Source organism: Gymnogyps californianus, chromosome 2 (assembly GCF_018139145.2).
Source record: "Gymnogyps californianus isolate 813 chromosome 2, ASM1813914v2, whole genome shotgun sequence".
In the NCBI taxonomy this organism is placed as follows: domain Eukaryota; kingdom Metazoa; phylum Chordata; class Aves; order Accipitriformes; family Cathartidae; genus Gymnogyps; species Gymnogyps californianus.
The window spans coordinates 147796302-147818255 of record NC_059472.1 but is presented as its reverse complement, the minus strand read 5'-3'; the positions used below and the strand labels follow the sequence as shown (position 1 = coordinate 147818255).

At 43.5% G+C, this 21954-nt stretch overlaps 1 protein-coding gene across 3 annotated transcripts in view; it reads right to left on the bottom strand.

Moving 5' to 3' along the window:
• Positions 1-19131, bottom strand: part of SPAG6 (sperm associated antigen 6) — a 47086-nt gene extending 27955 nt beyond the window's left edge. For all 3 annotated transcript variants that reach the window (XM_050891088.1, XM_050891087.1, XM_050891089.1), the window contains exons 1-4: positions 19107-19131; positions 18892-18987; positions 6539-6705; positions 2762-2945 (exon numbers count right to left, since the gene is read on the bottom strand). In XM_050891088.1, coding sequence (XP_050747045.1) covers positions 2762-2945; positions 6539-6705; positions 18892-18987; positions 19107-19131 — 472 coding nt within the window. The remainder of the gene's footprint in view (positions 1-2761; positions 2946-6538; positions 6706-18891; positions 18988-19106) is intronic.
• Positions 19132-21954: the final 2823 nt, after the last annotated feature.

Genomic DNA, 21954 nt, shown 5'->3' with positions numbered 1-21954 from the left:
GCATATCTCAAACATAAGAATTTTGCATTTTAAAAGTAACTGAATATGGTATAAGTACAAATTTACAAAATACTTTTCATGGACCTGATGGTATTTTGATGGTATTTGAAACACTTTACACTTCTTTTCAAACACAAATAGTAGAAATAATGAATGGGAAAATTACAGCACACTGATCTGTATACTTTGGAGTAAGATCAGCGTCTGAAATTCAGCTCAAAGGGATCTTCAAGAAAGAGCAGAACTGCAAGGAGAGCTGTTCCTAAATTTTGGAATCTGACCTGGCAAGATTTCTAGTGTCTCGACATCTGTCTTGACCTAAAATCTCACAGGCCTTCTGGAGACACCTGTTCACAGAAGAACTGCATTTTAAGAGATTGTCGTATGAAGACAGTAGGGAACTTGCTAACCAGAGAATGTTTTCATCAGGGAGAAAAAAGAAGTCTTGATTTCTCAAAATGGAAGTCTTTTCATAGGACCATACACTGCAGTTCCTAGAGAGCAGTTTTACCAGGTCATGGACGGAATTTCTGATTAAAAGCAGAGAGACACTCCCATTGCAAACAGTTATTGCCGAATGCTGGGAGCCTTTGCTTGCATTTAGGGAGACAGAGGTTCACATCCTGCCTAAGACAGATCAGGACTTTAATCTGTCTCCCACATACATCCCAGCCATATGCCCCAATTATTGAACTTTTCTTGCTGGGGCAAATAAGCCTCTACTCTTTCAGGAGAGAGAAAAAAATCTTGTCTTAATGTTGTCCCAGTTTGGAACCGAAACAATTTTTGAAACTGAAAAACCTTTCGTGGGTGGGGAAAACCATTTCACACCCAACTCTATTTTTAGAGTTTAAGCTGCAATATGTGTCCACAGACAGTCAATGACAGAAAATCATAACTGCCAAATTTTGTCAACACAAGCATGTGAGTCTAATCCAGAGTTTCTTGAACAGTAAACACCAGATGTTGATAAGAACAGGTCCATCTATCTTTGTATCCCATCTCCAACAGTATCTTGTTGCAAAGGCATGCTTGTAGGAGTGTAAGAAACATACCATGCAGAGAGTGATCTTTCTTCAGTATAACTCCTCTACTTTCAGCAATCGTTTTAGAGACTTCCTGTGACTGTGTTATAGAGGAAGGTAAATCCCCCAAATTCGCTGTAGCTGGGCAGAGGAAGAACAATTTTTTTCAGGGTTTTGTTTGTTTGTTTGTTTTGGGGTGTTTGGGGTTTTTTTAAGTGATTACATCTAGTGATCTGTCTATGTCCTGATGCTTGCAGCTTGGTAGCACTCGCAATTTCAACCTGATTTCTGAAAATGCTGTTCTTAGTGCTGACGTAAACTGACACGAGACATGCAGCCATTCACCGTCAGTGAATAAACAATTCATAACCATGGAATAAAAATTTGTACAAGGAGTTTGGTGTGTTCAATACCCCGACATCACCTCCATCTTTGCAGACAATGCCATCACAGAGTGAAGTGGATCACCCTAAAGATCAGCCAGCATTCATGCAGTGAATAGCATGAAGGGCAATTGAAGTGAGTCAATATTGATTTACTGACATAACAAAACTACAGAAATGTTTATGTTGAAAGTAACACAGACACACACTTACACTACACACATGTACAAACAAACACTTTCAAATGACACTTAAACAAATATCTTTCAGATGGAAGCAACAATTATTTTCCACCAAGGGTGGGATTCAGACACGCTGACCAAAAGATAAAAGATCTTTACTACAGAGGTGCCCCAAGAATGAATTTGTTCCCCAGAAAAAGCAGTCTGTTAGGAAGATGCTCACAACTTTGGAGTCCGTCCCAGTAAGTTAACCCTCTCTCTAAGTGGGAAGGGGAAATCCCCCATGCCTTCTGCAGTCCAACACTCCATATTGATTAAAAAAAGAAAGAAGAAAATCACTTCCAAATTCAGTCTACATACATTTTAGAGCCAAAACCAAACATAAATGCATGAGTTAATGTTATGAACCTAGAATAAGTTTAACTTTAAACAATATGAACACAAGCCATTTCTCCCACCCATTCCAGCCAGCAGTTTCTTCCCTCAGTTCTTTGATTCACAGCTCTAAACTTTTACTTGAACTATATAAATAGCTGGTAAAAGAATTATCAGCCACGTGGATCAGCTTTTAAATAGGAACATGACACTGCCAGTGAGTTATACAACTGCTTGTGAGACAGCAGTGAACTGTTCGATATCGGATTCCTAGGATCTATTCCTGACTCTCAGAGAAGAGTGTGGTCTACCGGCTAATGATAATATAGTCAGTGCAATGAATTTGGCACATTGATCCTGCAGGCACTGCTGTAAGCTGAATGAAACTTGGTTCTGCCTAGGCTTCTCCATTTTACTACGTATATAAAATAAGAACTAATATCAAGCAAAAGAAACTTTGTTCCACAGTAACAGTTACACAATACATAAAAAGATTCTGAAATTTCTTCATGAAGGAGAATAAAGCAGAGTGTCATTTCCTGGCCACAGGCCCAATGCATCTCCTCTTTGAGCACCTCTCATAACCAGACACTGCTGGTGTCAGATATAGCAGTTTCCCACAAAAGGTACAGCATTGTCGGATTGGTATAGTTAGAGTAGGTTTTTATTCCAAATTTAAAATTTTATAACAGTAGAGAAGAAAAAGCATCTTGTTCTATTTATGAACATTACAATAATGCAATTATAACTCTCACATAGCATTAAGCTAAAAGATAACACATGTGAAATCTGTTACCTGAGTTGTGTCGGGCAATATACCCAAGTGCCCAAGATGCGGCTTCTTTGACTCCAGGGTCAAAATCTTCCAAGCAAATCACAAGCATTTCTAGTGCTCCACACTGAACTATTGCTTGAGCTAGCTGTGGGGAATGTTTACCAACTGCTCTTAGCACAAATGCAGCTGCTTTCTTGTAGAAACGCTATACAAATCAGGAAGAAGAAAAAAAAAAAAGGTGTTTTTACTAACATTAAGTAGTTCAAAGCATAATACAGTACAGACATGCATAAATTAGACTTTTTTAGTAGCAGCAATATCTCATACAGATCCAAATCAGGACCACCAGACATCACACAAACAATGAACCTACAGCCCTTCTTTGAGACAGCTCATGATCTAAAATCTGCAGTAAGTGCATAAACAAACAAAAAAAATGAGAGGGCTAAGAGGATATGGGGAAAAGATAATAGTCTAGATAAGTCTGTTTGTTTAAGTGAGTAGTGAATGATAAGAGCTGCAAAAACAATAGCTCTTAACATATTTAGCCAGATTACACAGGTTATGCAGGGCAAGCTCCTAAAATAATTCTACCCATCTGTGACACTTGCAAGGTTTCACAATTTCTAATGTATATACCCTCACAACAGCTCTACAAGAAAACATTGTTTACATTTACAATCAAGAAACTGAGACACAGAGAATTAGATCCAACAAAAGGGTTTAGGATCTGAATCCTGAAATGCCTAAATATTGCCTAAGCCCACAGCTAAGATGCTGAAAACTCATCCCACCAAACACCGAACACTGGACGACCCTTGGTTTTGACCAGGCAGCCTGCAATTTTACTCCTGCTTGTGTCCAGAAACAGCTCACTTTCAACAGGACTAAGCACCTTGGCACCTCTGTCATAAGTTCAAGCAAAATCCAAGCACTTGTTTCAGCTCTACCCATCTCCCTCAGTGCTGGACCAAATACATGTTTTGAGCATAAATATAATGTATGATGCTGCACACATCATGGGGTTCCATGTAAACTGCAGTGGTGGTTGTAGTTTCTTCTAAAAGCACAGTTAAAGTCTTCCCCCCAAAAGTCACACTTCAGTCTCCTCCTGCAGTTTCATAACTATCATCGGGATGTGGAAGCTGAAGGTTAAATTTCTTTCCCTGCCTTACAGTTTCAAAACGCAGAACACAGTTAAAGTACTCTGGCCAGAGACAACTGTGTTGTGAGAAAGACAGTTTCCCTCCCAGCATGCAGCAACAAGTGCAAGATTCATTGGGACACAAGTAATCTACTGCTATGTCCGTGTGCCTGGAGTATGCTCTCCGGTCTGGCAGTTGACAGATCATCCCTATGGACAAGCTCTAGAGGGCTCTCTCTCCGTGTGCCAGCTGGCTTTAATCTCATTCCAAGATGCTTGATTCTCCCCTGCTCTGCACAGGGAGCCCGGGCACTTTACAGTGCTAGATTCCTACTGTCAAGGTACCCAAAACTTAAACAATGCAAAGCCCACATCCCTTTTGGATCAAGTCCAGAGAAACAAAGAACCACATGAGTGCTTTTGTGCATCCTGCAAGGCACCCAAACACCTTCAAAAGTCTGATCTAAAGCACTAACGTATGGCAACAGAGGAGCATCTGCAATGGCTCCACAGGAAGTAAAATGGACCCAGGCCCACTCCCTGGCCCTGAAGGAAAGTGACACAGCATGCCACGTCCATCCACCTAAACTCCTCTTCCCTCAAAGCGTGATGGCCTCATCTATACTACTGGAAACTGTCCCTGCCTTGTGCTATCCCCTAAACCATGTCCAGGCAGTGCCGAATAGTTTGATGGTTGGCATTGGCTAAAACCACATCAGAGAGCACGTTAATGATTAAAGAGCACAGTCAGCTTCCAGTGCTCAAATGCATGCCCTGACCCTCCTTAGTTTACCAGTACTGATATAATTCCTTAATGCCAAAAATCCAGTCTTCTAAGTTAAGGCCTACAAGCAAGTACATTAAACATAATTTACAAGCAAAGCATTAATCATTTAGGGGGAACAGAAGTTAAGGGAAACAGTACAGACAAATGGTCAAATCCCTAGCTAACGTAAGTTACTGTAAGTTTTGCTGACCTCAATGGAGCTATAGTTGTTTACACCAGTCTATGTCTGTGCAAATATGGATATGTTATTTCCGTTAAGTAATTATGCTCCTGGCAAAGAAAAACATTTCTTTGTTTTTATTATTCAAAACACATTTATTTACAAACAAACCACATTCACAGGCACAGTCAGAACACACTGTAAAACTGTATTTTGCTCAGTTTAATTGGCAAAACGTTGATCTGGGATGCGACCCTGTAACTGTTCTCCATAAATCAGCAGAATCTGTATTTATTGTGTGCTCAAAGAATCTGGTCCTTAAATATAGATGTTGATACACAAAGAGTGAGTGGAATGGAAACATATCTGGGTTGGGTTTTTTTGTCTATGGTAAGTAACAAACTGCATGCAATGCTAAACTCTGCATGAACTGGATAATGAGTTTCCTTCACTTGCCCTCAGTCACCAAGGCATAGCAGGCTTTCCATGACCTCACGCTAATCTTGCTGCCGCCCCAAGTGATTCTGAATTACAGCCATCTCAATGTAACGACAGCACGGGCAGTAACATGGAAGAGATAAATCAGGGTACTCAAGCTAATCTAGTGAAGGCTTTGAGTTGTAGCAGGGGGGTAGTTTCCAAACCAAAATAGAGGATAAAGAGTTTTGTTCCCCTTCTTCCCTTAAAAATAGAAATAAAATAACCAAAGTGGTTTTAAACTTGTCTAACTAAAACCTTAACTTTCTTTCCATACTATACCAGTATCTTCACATCATGGTTTTTCTTTAGCTTTTTTTTTTTTTTAAGATTAATTGTATAGGCAATGACCTATATGCACAAAAAATATGCAACGAGTACTTACATTTATGTTTTCCTCAAAAGATTGAAAATGAAAATATATAGTTTTCCAAATCATATTTCCATTGAAATCCTACTTCTCCTAAATCTAGTAAATCAAAACTGCAACCTAAGTATGGCTGTGGTATCAATGCACTCAACTCTCAGCTGTCTCTTTCTTTTTCCAGTTATTAGGAACCTTATTTGAAAGTATTTCTGTTAATCTAGTTTAGGATCACTGGAAAATCAAAGCTAGAATATACGCAAAACCTGAAGAAAAATGGCAAGAAGGGAGAGAGAGAGACCACCAGATTTATTTGCATTGCAATTGTGACTACACTTACTTTTGTTTGCTTGTTTTTGACAAATATGAAGATGAAAACCTTTCAGTGTATTTTCCTGTGTCAGTGGTTTGATATTTCTCATGCTACAGATTTCCAAAAGGCTATGTTTGGAGATATTAAATATTTCATTACAGAAGTTCAGTTTTTTATATGTATTTTACAAGTGTTTGGTATTATCGACAAATCCTAGTCAATTATCACTACAGCTTTCAAATTGTCTCATTTTTAAAGAGAGACCTTTTATAAAGCATCGCTCAACATTTTAAAAACATAACGGTGCCATGAATATATTTCCTATAGTGCACTAAAAAGTAAGATGATATTTTAAAGTCTAAGCTTATTTGAAGTCAAACTTAGGCACACAGTACACATTGATCTCTCAGGGGTTCAAATATACATGCTGTCTCTGACCTCAGTACATTTATTGCTATATTAGAATAACAGCAGATAGCTGATACAGAAAGACTTCCCTTTCCCCATGCAATAGTTAAAAAAATGATTACTTAAGAAAACAATGATGCCTTACATTCTGCTCAGACAATGAACACATGAGCTGTGGAAGAATGTCTCCCTTCACGACTGCCTCTGCCAGGTCATCGTTATAATTGGCAAGTCTCCCAAGAGCCAAAGCAGCAGTCTGTTGAATAGTTGGGACGACATCCAGCAAAAGAGGTCTCAGCAAAGACATCACACCTGAGTTACACCAGGAAGAGAAAAGCCCATTTGGTAAGCAGAAATTTTTCTAAACATTTGCCCTTATTCATAAAAACCTATTAAATTACTCTTCCAGGTAATAAGAACTTGTAGGAAATCCAGGTGTTCCACCAGGTGTATCCAAGTCAGCACTTGGATAGCACTGCTGATGCATAGCAATGTTTCTGCCCATTTTTCATAGGTACAAAACACTTCTGAAATATTAAAAAAAGTCACATGTAGAAATGAGCTATATTCAAACATCTATAAAATATATGTCTTAAAGTATACACAAGAAAATAAGGTATATTCAAACATATATAAAATGTATGTGTTAAAGTATGCAGAGGAAACTCCATCTGGAGGTCCTGGTGAGCTGACATTGTCACTCATTCAGCATGCCAGCAGAACCTGTATGTTGAATTACATCAAATTACATTTCATCTATTATAAGCAATGATTGATTTGGGGACCAATATCCATAATACATTACACTACAGACAGAAGAGTTGAAGATTTTCTTATCATGTTATTATTTATGATGTGTTTTCACTGATGAGTCCACAGTGTATCAGTTAAACATGAAAGAATATGAAAGTCCATTCTCTAAGGTGGTCTTACAATACATACTTGAAACTATAGGTGAGGTAAGCAGCCATGACATGAACCATTAGCAGTTATGGCATAAAAAAGTCCTTACATGGATAAACATCTGGCTAAAAATAGGAAGTGGGAGGAGTAAACTTTCCATTCTTGCAATAGGAGGGAGGAGGTCACAGTGCAGTTCTGCAGGCCACCATGCTGGGACATGTGCCATTCAGTATTCATCTATGACCTGGAACAGCATGAACAGTGAGGTGAGACACTGCTGGTGACTCAAAGTTATTCAAGGCAGTAACCAGTGAGGGAGACTATAAGGAACTAGAGATTGAATGACTGGGTAACAAAATAGCAAGTGAAATGGAGCACATACGGGGAAGCCAATCCCAACCTTGTATATGCAGTGATGGACCCCCAAACAGATCACTACCACCCAGCAGAAAGATCTCGATGTTAGAACAGACAGTTCCATGGAGATACCAGCTTATTGCTCAGTAGCAGAGAAGAAACTTTACCCAGAGAAATATACAGAGCGCTCAGGATTATTTGGAAAGGAATAGAGGCCAAAGCAGAGACCATCACTATGCTATTGCATAAATCTATCCTACATTTAATACCCTCCCCTAGAGTAGAACTGAAAAAGGTTCAGTGAAAGGCAACAAGGATGATCAAAGATGACCACTCTGTATGTGGAAGCTCTTCCTACAGTTCAACTAAGACTCTTCAATAGGGATATAAATGAGATCCACATGGTTACATAAAAAATATGATTTGTAATGGCTGGGAAGGGCAAATTACTTGTATTGCGATTCTTTGAAAGTGCTGTCCCTGTACCAGCCAGCTGCATGAATTAATACTTCTGAATGTTATACCTCAGCCAGAAAGCAATGCCCTCTGAAGATGCAGAAGTGCTACAACAAACCACGAAACACTCAGAACTACAGTCAGTAATCTCCGTACCAGCTGTCTCGGTTCTTTCCACTACATTTTTTTGCTAACAAAGATAAAGATTTAGCTGGGTGACTGTGGAAGAAAGCAAGACTTCCCTTCTCAAGGGCTCGTGTGGTTATAAGCACTGAACAAACGTCTTTTGGTGTGACAGTCCCACAGCAGTGGGATCACTGCCTAATGGCAGATGACACCCCGGTGTTGAACAGGCACAGGCACACCAGGACAAGTAAAAGCTGAGGGCCTTAGAGCAAGGAATAGTCCAAAGGGATGGAGGCTTGTCATGGTTTAACCCCAGCCAGCAACTAAGCACCACGCAGCCGCTTCCCCCTCCCCCTCCCCCTCCCAGTGGGGTGAGGAGGAGGAAAGGAAAGGAAAAAAAAGTAAAACTCGTGGGTTGAGATAAGAGCAGTTTAATAACCAAAGTAAAATAAAATACACTACTAACTAATAATGATTGTAATGAAAAGGAATATAACAAAAAAAAAAAAAGAGAAATAGAACCCAAGAAAAGAGAAGTGATGCACAAGGCAATTGCTCACCACCCGCTGACCGATGCCCGAGCAGCGATCCACCCCTCCCAGCCAACTCCCCCCGTTTATATACTGGGCATGACGTCCTATGGTATGGAATATCCCTTTGGCTAGTTTGGGTCAGCTGTCCTGGCTGTGGTCCCTCCCAGCTTCCTTCACACTTGCTTGCTGGCAGAGCACAGGAAACTGAAAAATCCTTAACTTAGGATAAGCGCTACTTAGCAACAACTAAAACATCAGAGTGTTATCAACATCATTCTCACACTAAATCCAAAACACAGCACTGTACCAGCTACTAAGAAGAGAGTTAACTCTGTCCCAGCTGAAATCAGGACAAGGCTATAACAAGTTATACCCGTAGTGTACTTCTGTATAGAAGGGTACACTGAAAAGAAAAAAAGTAAGTTGAGCAGCAGTGTAATTCTCACAGAGAACATTTACTTTAAATTAAAACCAAATTGCCCCCAGCAAGAAGAAAATAGCCTAATAATCTATACATGGCTCTGAAGGGGGGGGCAGTGAGGGGGTGTAAACCTAACCATGGAGGCTATGCTGACCACTAATAAATTTGTTCTGGTAAGGTCAATACTCCAGACAGAAGCTGCACTGCCACGAGAGGTACGGCCTCCCAGGATGTTCACAAGTCAAAATAACACAGGTCTCAGGGGCAGGGGGGGACACGACACACTCAGTAAAAGGAGAAAAGTGAAATTAAATTGTGATGTCTAATAGCACTACAGAAGCACCAAAAATGGCTCTGTATCATGCATTAATTGCACACGTACATGTAGAACCTATGGAAATAGGTCTGTAGCATAGCTAGGGACTGCTCGTACTTGTGTCAAAGCCACTGGGAGCTGAAAGAGGCCTCCTGTGTACCAACAGACAAAAGCTAGATCCTCCAGTATTGTAAGATCAATGTGAATTCATTTGGCACTTTGCAGAGATCACTACTTCAGAATGTGGTCATCATACTGACATCTTCTCACAGACTCTCCCAAATAGCAGGCATGGTCTCATCAGCAAGTTATGCTTCATATCAAAATGCACTAAGTACTTTATATGACAAATTAAAAGTAAAAACAAATAAACATGTGAGTTGAGGCCAACCCCATATATCATCTATAGTGAGCTATCTTCTAGCAAGTCACCTGCACCTTCTATGGGAGGGCATTTTCTTGTCCTTCCCTCTGGCATCAGTTGCATGGTCAAACAGCTGCTGAAATTCCTAAGGGGACCTCATGCTGTTCTGACTCTATTTACATTGAAGGTATTTCAGTAAAGCAGGAACAGTTAGGAGTAGTACACTTGTATTTAGTGTACAGATATTACATTTGAGCCCTTAACCTCAGATAATATGAAAACAAGATTATTTAATAAATAAAAAGGCGGGGGGGCAGGGAATTAGTTTTACTGATATAAAAGAGACTGTTAGAAGTGGTTGGGAGAGAGGGAAAGGAACACTTCAGTGTGCAGTGTCATGATGCTAGAAAAGCCAAGAGCCTGATGGGTGGGACATTCAACCAGGATGTGCAGACAGTTCAATTCTGGTGATGGTCTCAAAATCCAGTGAAATTTAAACAGACTAGAATCACTTTATCCAGGAGGAACCCAGGAGCTAGATCCAGACCACGTGACACGTTTCTGGCCTGCATGACATACCTAGACACCGCAAAATGTAAAACCACATTTAAGAAAGTTTACATATACATATGCTTTGAGTTGTCCCAAATATGAGATTTATATCATTTGTGTTTTCAAGATTAGCTGATACAGATTTCACTTTTAGAATAGGCTAGAAAGCCTTGAGCCTGAAAATGCTTCCAACCGGCATGCCTCCCCATGACCAATACCATTCATTTCATGGTAGTATAAACCACGTAAAGCTTGGTGATGACATTTAAGTGTCAGCACAAAACGTTCTACTGCAAATTATTTTAGCTGATGAAACTGAAGGTGAGGAAAGAGATTAAAAGTGAAATGGGAGTTACTGCTTGAAGAAAGGACACAAGATGCTAAAACAGGGTTAAGAAAAAAAACAGTGAATGGATGGAAAAGGTTTAGAAATACTAGAAACTGTGCTGATCGTCAAGGAGATTATATTTTCCCAAAGTGATGTCTGAATGTGAGAAAAGACAGTGAACAAATAATTATCATGACAAGAGCTTTGGAGGAACCAGAAAAAGAAAAATCAATTCCTGTTGCTGTACAAGCCTTATATTGACATCAAATTAACTGAGAATTGAGAGAAGTGTATAGGCCTAGATTACGCCTGTGCATTGAACATAATTAAAAGCTTTTACCTCTACTTCCCACCTTCTCTAAAACCAGTTTCTTTCTCTGCATCAAGATGCTATCCATCATCTCTGATTACTCTGCAAGACCAACTGCTTGAGGAATTTTCACCACTGTCATGATTTTTACATCTTCAGCAAACCGAGTATTTCTTTCTTTACAGCACTTAGAAAAAATAAACAATTCTGAGAGTGTGAAAACAGCTACATAGAGATTATATGGTCTCCACTAAAGCACCTATAGAAAAACCAAGATGTCCACCTTTCCTTCTATGACTTTTGAAGACAGTGCTGGAAAGGACAGATGTGCCTGACACAGGAGGAGGCTTTCCTGTCCTGGGCCCAACCCAGCTCTTTCTCCCAGAGACAGCTGTATTTGGTGAGCTCCTCTATTTGATCTCTTCCTTTCTTTTGACTGTCCTGTCTACAGCAAAGTCTACCCCTCTTCTCCAAACAGGTCCAAGCCAGGATTCCTATCAGCATTTTGAATTAAATTCAAATTTATTTCACATTATCTTAGAGCAGGAAAATAGGTAAGAACCTTCCAACCACTTCCTTTTACCTCTACCATTCACTCAAGTGAACAAGGCCATACAGAGCAGGGAGTAGCAGTGTCTTGCTGCCGAAAACTTTAGGAGAACTCTCTTCTTCTAAATAAGCCTGTTGTGACAGAAGTAGGAAATTCATTAACTCGAATTCAAAGGCAGCAACACAGAAAGTAAACTACAAAATAAAGCATTTAGACCATTGGACTAGATTTGTTTTGGAAGAGTTCCCACAAGCAACTCAGAAACAGGGTAACAAAGAATTACTGCCAAATATTCTCTCTTGCATCATGGAACCTTGACTGACCTTGGGCAAGGAACGATTCCCCTTTCTATCCTCAGTTTCCCACTCAGATTTGTTTCAAAGAATGACACACTTCAGAAGCTGAATCACACTTAACACACACTTCTCAAGTGGAGCTGTTGTGCACAGGCCTGATGCACTTTCTTTAGCAAGCAAGTGCTGGCTGCTGCCTATCTGGGGAAAAAAAACCAAAACACTCAGGGCAGCGGCAGGTTCCAAGTTTTTTCATTCCAAGTTTCTGTAGCCAAACAGTCACTATTCTGGAGATAGCAATCTGCATTTGGTCATTTTGATTTCTTGGGGAAAACCACCTGGAAGTCATGCAGAATCCATCTACTCTCCTTCCACCCCCCACCAAACCTTTGTCGAACTTGAATAATCCCAAGTCAGAGAAACATCACTCTACATTTGACGTTCTCTCCATTTCTGCACCTGAAGATGACCACTCCTACCCTATTCTCCTTCTTAAAAAACAAAATTTATTTCCGTTTTAAAATGTAAATGTGGAAAAAAGTCATTCTACACTGGTGTTGTCTCTGGACACACTCTTATCTTGAAGATGGTGTCCTACTTTATGCTTTGGATCAAATACAATGTTGTCTTCTCATTTTTGTATGCTACCTGTTACACTAAGAACATTCACCAACCTAACATTAGCGCTCAAACTTTCATCATATCACCTTGATTTTTCAGGGCTCCTGATGTCAAATTCAGCTGATTTAACAAGGAAATAAAATGGAAATTTATTTCTGCCTCACCCCAACTCCCTATCTTCAACTACCCTTTCCTAGAAGGAGCACAGCAGTGAGTTTTAAATAGAAGACTTAAAGCAAATTTCCCAGAACAATAGTGATGGAGAGCACTTTCACACTCGCTCGTCTTGACATGGCCTCTTCCAGCGATGACGCTGTATGCACGTCTCAAGTACATACTCCTCAAGTGTGAGTCACCCCGAGAAGTGACTCCTCACTGCGACAGTTCCATGCACAACACAACTACAATCCTTCAAATATCAAAGAGAACATAAATACAGTTTGGTAACAGAGACTCTGGGTAATCAAGTAATTTGTACAGCAGTTACCAGATGGTGTGGGACATAATGCAGATTCAGTTTGACAGCAGGGCTGGAGATTTCTGAAGGATCAAGGAGCAGTAAGTTTCTCCTCCTTAAAAGCTGATCTGGCTGATCACTTCCTAGACCCTGTTTCTGCATTAATGGAGCAGAACTAACCCTGTTCCAAGAGGACTGAGTTTCTGAAAATGCCCCTCACAGGCCTAGTTAGTGGCCACCACACAATCGTTCACAGACACACCAAAACCAAGGTGGTCACAAGGAGCTGCTTCTTTTTAATGGCCACTTGTATAAGATGAGACTGAAGCTCCCAACAAATTCTGGCTTTGAAATTTTACTTGCAAATCTCCGCCAAACAGACCAGGAGGCTGAGAAGAGGAGGAATCCTGGAGCAGTTGAGCTTTCAGTTGATTGAGTTATAGAAAAAGCCAGTCCTCCAGCTTCAGCTGCATTTACTTTCTCCTTCTCTGTCATCTCTCTGGTACTGTCCTTAATACACAGCCTCCCTCTTGCCTTCATCAGGCACCACCACATCGTCGAGCCCCAGGGAAAGCCACTCTCCTCACTTGATCTACTACAACTCCAAAGATGACCTTTTGCCTTTCATGCCACATTGCATACTTCTCTCCCACCTCTCCCACTAAAGCTCAGCAAAGCTTTTAACTCAAAATAAAAATAATTAAAAAAAAAAAAAAAGTAAGCGCATCCTTCACAAGAGAGGGTGACAAGAGAGGGTGCATAAACCCAAATGTTGAAAATGGCTATACGGGGGCACTGCAGTCTGTCCATACATACCCACTTGCAAGGTCCAGATAGGGCAAGAACACAGATGCTTTAAGGGGAGCAGCTGTTTTTCTGCACAGCTGACTCAACAGCCATCTTCCCTGCACACCCTATGCTCCCAGCAGGCTTTCTGTGCTATCAGAGCACATTCTTTAATATTATTTCAAATGTGGAACTACATCCTGAAATCCCTTCCCAAAGTCCTTACACAGGGCCAAGTGTCCAACTGTCACATTCAAAATAGGTACATTTAAAATATGTACACTAGAAAGAGAAGTTGAGAAAAGCACGGGCAAAAAGACTCTATGTAATTGGATGAGGGAAATAAATTTGACCAGCCTTTTCTCAAAAATAAAGACTCCTAAAACCACTCCAAAGATTTGGAAATACAGCTTTTAAAACCAGTCACCAGTGGAATAGCTCTGGAGCTGGGACAGAACTAACATTCATGACACCATCCTTTACCTGCATAAAAACAGACTACGAAATAGGGAAAATCTGTCATGCCACAAGGGTTTGTGATGGAGCCCTAGTCTGATGCAGACAAGCCCTGCCCCCAAGCTATAGCTTCTTGCCAACCCAGATTGTGAGGAACAGATGCAGGAGAAGATGCCCAGAGGTAAAAGAGGAGAGGACTCCGTCCTGGAGTATAGCTTGTATGCTGAAGTGTAAGGCCTCAGAAGTAGCTTGATGGAATGGAAGTAGCAGAATGGAAAGGAGACCTGGGCTCAGGGTTGTGGGCTGATGGAGTGGGAGGACAGCTGGAAGAGATTCACTGGGAAAGGGTCTTCCTTTGCACTGACATTTTGGAACTTTCCTGGAACCCTGCAGACTGGCCAGCAAGTAGGTAAGGCAGAGGAACAGAAGCTGAAGTTACCTGCTCGAGATGATAAAAATACCCCAGCAGCAATGAGAAGGGAATCCAGGTGTGCAGGGTCCCAGCACACAGAGTCCCATGGCGACACACAGGCTGCTAGACCACACAGCTTCCAATTTCTTTTTCCATGTTCCAGACCCAGTTTTCCCTATGACTTCCACAGCCATTATGCTTAAGAATGTGATCAGCCCCAAGAAAGGGGTTAAAGAGCTGATCTTGTAATATCTTTAAAGTCAAAGGCTAAGTTGCAAGACTAAACTGTTTCTTAATCCCAACAATATCCTTAAATAACTTACAAATTAAAAGCAACAATCCCATCACCACAAGCTCTAATGCAAAATAAATAAATAAAAATTTAATTCATACTATGAGAATACAAAAATGAATACCCAGAAGTAATTCAAGTCTTACTCTGATACATTTATTAATGCTGAATTGTAAATGCCTCTAAAAAAAAAAATCAAAACAAAACGCTATTTCAAAGGAACTATTTATTTACAGAGTGCTGCACTTCACAAGGCAGATGAAGAAAGAAGAATTAGGCCCTCAGTGACTACCACTCTTAGAAACATACTGGAACCAGTTCAGATTTTCTCCTAAATTTCCTAAAAGACAGAAAGCTGCCTAAATTTCAGTGCAAAAAACAGAGCTTAAATTCATCTGCTGCTATAATTGAAAATAGTCTGTTTCTAGGATTTAAAATTTTAGAAGGATGAAGGTGTGCGGAGCTCAGTAATGCATTCCAGAACCAAGCTTCATGAGCTGTAGCTGCCAAATGAATAGATTTATTGTTAAAGAACTTGTTTAAAACTGTTACTATCAAAGTAGCTTCTCCCATTAGTCAGCAGCCCTCCAGAAACAAGATTTGATAAATTAATTGTCTGTCATTGTTCCAACTATATATTTACTAAACGGAAAAAGTTGAGGAGTTTTGGAGGAAATTTTTTTCCAAGTATCCATTAGTTAAACATTCAAATGACAAATCCTGAAATTATTATTCATGGTAGTATTTAATCATAAGGAACAACCTTATCAAAGCCAAACACAGAGTTGGAAAACACACAGGAATGAGTTCTGACAAAGGAATTTCTCTGATCATTCCTTGCACTTCCCTGCCACCAGAAAGCTGTTGGAGCTCCCAGGCACTAACCGCCCAGGACATTCCTGACCACGAGAGAGCCGGTGCCGTGTAAATGTGTCAATGTCCAGGCCAGATTCCAGTTCCCTGGTTACAACCACTTTTGGGATTTCTGCTCAGTGGGAAAGGCAGCTCCAGAGCTTGATGAGATACGGAAGCCTGAGGAGAGAGATGCCCTGGGAAAAGGTGGGTTTCCTCTTGGCCTTCTGTGACCTTCTTTCTACCTTGCCAGTTCCCACCAGTTTTCCTTACAGTTCATACATAGGAGTCTCCACAATAATGGTACCTTAAGGTTTCTCAACAGCCAAGCCAGCGTAAGAAACTCCCACCTCTGATCCTGGCCACTTGCTCCCCTCCATGCTGCAGTCTGCCAACTCCTAATTTGCAACAATACCACTGCTTGTACCTGATTTAATTCCACAGAAGCAGGGCTTATCGTGTAGTAAAGGATTATTTTTTCAATACACTTCCGTCTTTCATGATATTAGCATGGTGTCCAGAGACACCTCCACAAAGAACAAGGTCTCAAACTAGTATTTATTTTCCTTATAAGATATTAAGTATTTCTCAAAAGGACTGCTAAAAATGGGACCAAATGCTTTATTCCTTGAGTACTGATCTTTCTACTGCTGCCAGTCCGAATTTTGGATATTCCAGGAATTTAAACCAAGGCCAATAATACAAGAGTACACTACAGTACATTTTAAGGGCTCAGTTTTGTTCAAATTCAAGTCACTAATCTTGCCTTCTGCTTCAGCCAGAAAAAGACTAAACCGTGACAACCTTTGAGATCCAACCGAAGAACCCTGCAAGCTGCCCCTAACTCCTAAAGCTAATGGAAAATGACAGCAGGCAAAGACTTTCCGCATCTTCTTAAAACAGTGATCTCCCTAAGGATAGATAACTTTCTTTACCAGAATAAGAAATGAGCCCCCAATCCTTTTATATATGGATTTATACAGAGATACATATATAGACAGACATCTTTCTTTCTCAAATCATTGCTCCAGAGCTCACTAGATCAAGACCATAAACTGTCTAGCAGATAACTGCTAGACATTTATGTCTCAAAATATTTGTGTAAGTGCTTTTAAAAAGGACCAGATCACATTTTATTTGGTGGGAGGTTTTAAAAACCACTTAATCCCATTTCATTTAGGAGGAGGTTTTAAAACCTGTATCTAGCACATCCAGAAAAGGTCAAAACTAACAGCTATCATTTTAATTATATAACTATGAATTAGTTTTAAAGGCACAGGTTGGGGAAGACGGTAAAATATTTGCGGGCCTCAGCCATTCAAACAAATTGTAATAGGAAACACTATATTTGCAGACTTTCCCCTCTTTTCTAGCATCTGAAAAACTAAAGCCTACGGAAAAGCAGCTCAGTACCAGAATGGGCCAAGAAGGATGATAACCTACACAAACGCACATTTCCACATTACTGCCCCAGAGCCTGATCCTCGTAAAATTAGCCTTCAGACCAACACCGGCTGTGCACAGAAGAAAGCTTCAGGACTCTGATCTAATTATTTCTTCTGCACAAGCAACAAATCAGTTCTGAGGTAAAGCTACCAACCAGATTACATCAAATAATTATTTTCAGAAGACATACGATGTAATTAAAGTTAGCTTGGCACTTTGCTTGCTTTCTTAAAATAGAAACTTTCTGCATTTTTAAAAACACTCAACTGTAAGAAGCCTGCCTAAATGGGATCTCTCTCTGTAAGCAGCTAAAACCAGAACTGTAAACGGACACAGAGGGACCTCTTCTTACAAATAAGACATAAATTATTCCTATGGCCAAGATGTTCCTTTGGTAAACAGAGATCACTTGTATAAACTAAAGCAGTGGCATTAACTCACTGAAAGATGGGAAAAAAAAAAAAATCAAGAGGCACAGCAAGGTAATACAAAAGGCCTGGTGTCAATGTGTCACTCCCATAATCAAAGCAAATGCTTCTTTAACAAGAATTTAAGTGCTAGATTTTCAATAAAACCATTTTAATAAACAGTTGTAAATACAACAACAGTAAGCTGAAAGTATTTACATGATTGGTTTTCTTTTTTGTTTGTTTGTTTGATCCCATTGTATCTCAGAAAAGACTGACAGCTTCACTAGATTTGGGAAACAAGTATTAAAAACAAAATCGAGACAAACCAAAACATCATCAATTCATGAATACCATATGGTAAACTAACTACTGATTTATAGCACTTTTTCAAACTGTCTTTCAGGTAATCAATTACTGAGCACTTCTTTTTCCTCTTTTGAGCTCAGGAACTTTAGCCAAGCGGAGTGGGTCTGCCAGATGCCAGCAGCACAACAGCTGGTAGAAGTGCTCCCGCAGCTCCTGTTTCTAAAAATGCTCAATTTGGTTCACGACATCCCACGACAGCAATATAACAAAAGCGAATCCCTCCTAAACTGAGCAAATCTGCTGGCGAAAAGCATTGAAGAATTTAGGAACAACTTGTAAAGCTAATATAAAAACAGTTACTTCTAAAGTAGGTTTTCCTTGGCAAGTCAGCGCTGGCTTCACCGGGAATTCTGTTTTCTATACTTTACATAAAGCTATATCGGAAGCACGAGGAAGTAAATGAAGAAGTGGGTTATACTGAGAAATTTTCCCTGAAATAAAAATAAGTTATGAGATCACAGCCAGAAACATCTACGTCAAAACAAACACAGAAACAACCCTGCAGACAAGCAGGGCAACCCCCGCATGCAGCTGACGAGCGTAATTAGCTTTCCCACTGCACCGCAGGGGATTCGGCAAGCCCGTCCTCGCACCGCGGGGCCGGGGGACCAGGCCAAATCCCACGGAATAAAAAAAACCCTTGGAAACCAAGCGGCCAACCTGGGAGGGAAGAAAAACAGGGAAGCGCTCTGGCAGCCCCGCGCTCCCGGGGGCGGCGCGGCCCTGCGCGGGCCGGCCCAGCGCCGCGCTCCCCGGCGGGACCCCGGCCCCCGCCGCGCTCCCCTTTCCCCGCCGTCGGGCGTCAAGCGGAGCGGCGCCGGGGCGCGGAAGTCCCCGCGGCCGCGCACCGCCTGGTCCCGCCGGCTCTCGCGGGCGGACGGGAGCGCGTACCTGCGTTCTGGAGGGTCTCGATGTTCTGCGGCCGAGCGGCGAGCTCGGCCACCGCCTGCACGAACTGCGTCCGGGCGCGCTGGTACTGCTCGAAAACTGCGGGCGGCAGCGCCGGGGCACCGGGTTAGTGGCCGCCCCGCCGGCCCCGGCCCCGGCCCGGCCCGGCCCCGGGCCCGGCCCGGGCCCGGGCCCCGGCCCCCGCCGCCCCGGCCTACCTTGCAGAACCTGCCTCTGGCTCATGGCGTCGGCGCGGCAGGCTGCGCGCCCGCGCAGGCCGCACTGTGTACCCGTCGCCCTGGCAACCAGGCGGAAGCCGTGCCGCGGGGGGCGGGGCCGCGCCAACGCTGCCCGTGACGTCAGCGCGCCCTCCCGCCGCGGACCGCAGCGCACCGCGAAGCTCCCGACCCCGCTCCGCGGCACTCCGCGGCCCCCGGCCCTGCACCCCCGCGGCGATCGGCGGTGTGTGCCAGCGAGCGGCCGGGAGCGAGATGCAGCCCAAGCGGGCTCTGCCTGGATGGCAGCATGTTGCACACGTGCGTTAAGTCTATAGGTGTAGGTACAGGTGTTGTTATAGGCACCTATAGAGATGGGCGGGTGCGTACGGACCTATAGGTCTGCGGAGAGAGGACTTAACGCCTCTATACCGCATCTGTACCACAAATACATACACAGCGGCGTGGAGACGTCTGTGGGTATATATGAACACGAAGCTGCATAAGAACGTCTATAGGCAGCTGTATACGCTCACCTCTATACAGGGAGCTGCTGTTCTGGGGAGGGCCGGGGAAGGCTTGGGACGGGCGGGGGACGGGCAGCGCCCGCGGGACGGTGCCGGGCTCGGCTCAGGGACTTGCCCGGGCCATAGCGGTGGCTCGTCCCTCGCGGGCCGCCGCCCCTGTCCCTCCGCGTCCCGCGCAGCACGGCGCAGGCGGGCGCGGGCGCTGGGGCCGCGGGCGGCCGGGCCGGGGCCTGCCCGCCCCCGCTGACATTTGGGAGCGGCGCCGCGGCCGCCCCGCCGGTGCGCCTCGGCGGGACGCGCTGCTCCGCGCGGCGGAGGCGCCGGGGGCGGGCGGGCGGCGGCCTCACGGGGCGGGCGAGCGGGTCCCCTCTGCCCCGGCCGTCCCGCGCAGGCAGCCGCTCCCCAGAGCCTCGGGCCCCGGCGCTGCGCGAGGGCAGGCGCGGTGCTCCGCGGGCCGCGCTCCGCCCGCCGCGGCCGGAGAGCTGCCTTCTCCCGCTCCGCTGCCGCGCAACTTGCCGAGGGCCCGGCGGGCAGGGAGGGAGAGCCCCGCCGCCCCGGCTGAGTCCCACGCGTCGCCCGGCAGCTCCTCCGGGGTCCCCCTGCCCGGCTCCCGCTCCCCCTCCGCTCCCTGGGTGGGGGAGAAATAAAAGGGAAGAAAAAAGAAAAATCAGGGCAGCCGCAGCGCTCCCGGAGCTGCCCCCACCGCACCCCGCCGCGCCTTTATTCTTCGGGGAGGGGGGTCCTTTGATTATAATTTTTTTTTTTCTTTCTTTCTTTCTGTCTTACCACCACTGCGATTCCTCCTCGGGGATCTCCGCTATTGCCTTACACCGCCGCACCGGCCCACGCCGGGGTTTTTCGCGCCGCACGGGGAATAAACTCGCCCCGCGCAGGGCCGCGGAGCCCCCGCCCACCCGCGGCCGCGGAGCGCTGCGCCGCCTCGGCGGTGCGGGCAGCGCGGGCGCGCAGGGGCGAGCCCGTGGGCTACAAGCCACCGCCTCTGCCGGGAGCCACGCGAGTCGTGCTGCAGGAGAAGCGCCGTCCCCGCTGGAGGGGAAGGCTTTGCTCGCTCCATACACCCGCGTGGGGTGACTGATAAGCCGGAGCGCATCCATCCGCGCAGCGCCGGCAGCTGCCTGCGCCGCTCAGATGCAGGCGGCTGGGGGACAGCTTTTGCTCTCTCCGTGCAGGGGGGAGCAGCGCAGGAAGGGGCACTGAGGGGGGCGGTCCGGCAGCAGCCCTCTGACTTTGCCAGGCACAGGTACTAGTTATTCCTGTGCACCATAACAGTGTTTTTTTAATATTGTTTTTTTTCAACAGCGTATCATTCTAGTAGATAAGTTAGGCACTGCCTTCCACTTTTCCCATCTTGGTGTCTCCAAAGGACGATTTACGAATAATTCTCTTCATAACCGGTCGGCCAAGGCATGGTTGTATCTATGAGTAAACACAACCTTGGAGGTCTGTATAGCAACTAATGCCAACGGTGGGACTGCAAAATGAAACCAGGGTTATCAGGATTTGAATGGAAATAGACTCTACATCTCCTCCAGTATCTTTTGAGGGCGATTCCCAAGACGCGGGATATTTGTGAACGAAGTTACTAGTTAGCTCTGCTATCGATCAGGCTGCTCCAAGTGAAATTGTGATCCACAGCAGAAAACCAGAGTTACTATTCAATAAAAAAATGTCCCTTTCTGTAGCCACCTTCTAACGCACAGTGGCTTCAGGGTTTCATAGGCTGGTATTCTGTTCTGCAAAGTACTAAATGTACAAAAACAGATGACTGACACTACACAAACATATTATTTGATAGGTAGTATAAAGTTTTTCTCATACCTTGAAGTTGAAAGGCTGAAGTTACTTCAGCCGCATTTTTAAAGTTTGAAAAAGTGTAAGAAAGACGTCTAATTTTAATAAATCCTCTCTGGGTTTGCTCAACTGAAAAGAGGTGTGCTAACGTAAACAATATCATGGTCTAAAGTGAGCCACGTGTTTCCAGGAGTATTTAATGCGAAAAAAATCTCTCTTTAAGCAAACAAACAAAACAGGCGATGTGCTGTTCTTTACAAATAAATGAGACAAATTAAATCAGATTGGTGAGAAGGTCGTTTGCCACAGAAAATATTTTGGGAAATTATCACCATGTGTACTTGAGAAGGGAACAGCTGTTAAACACATTTCTTTATACTTATTTCTGTTCTTAAGTTAAATAAAAAAAATAAACAAACGGTGATGAATTACTTCCAGAGGTTTGTTTTTTTTTTAAAAAAGCAGATGTGTCGATTACAGATAAATTGATTTATCTGTCTAATTAAGCCTAA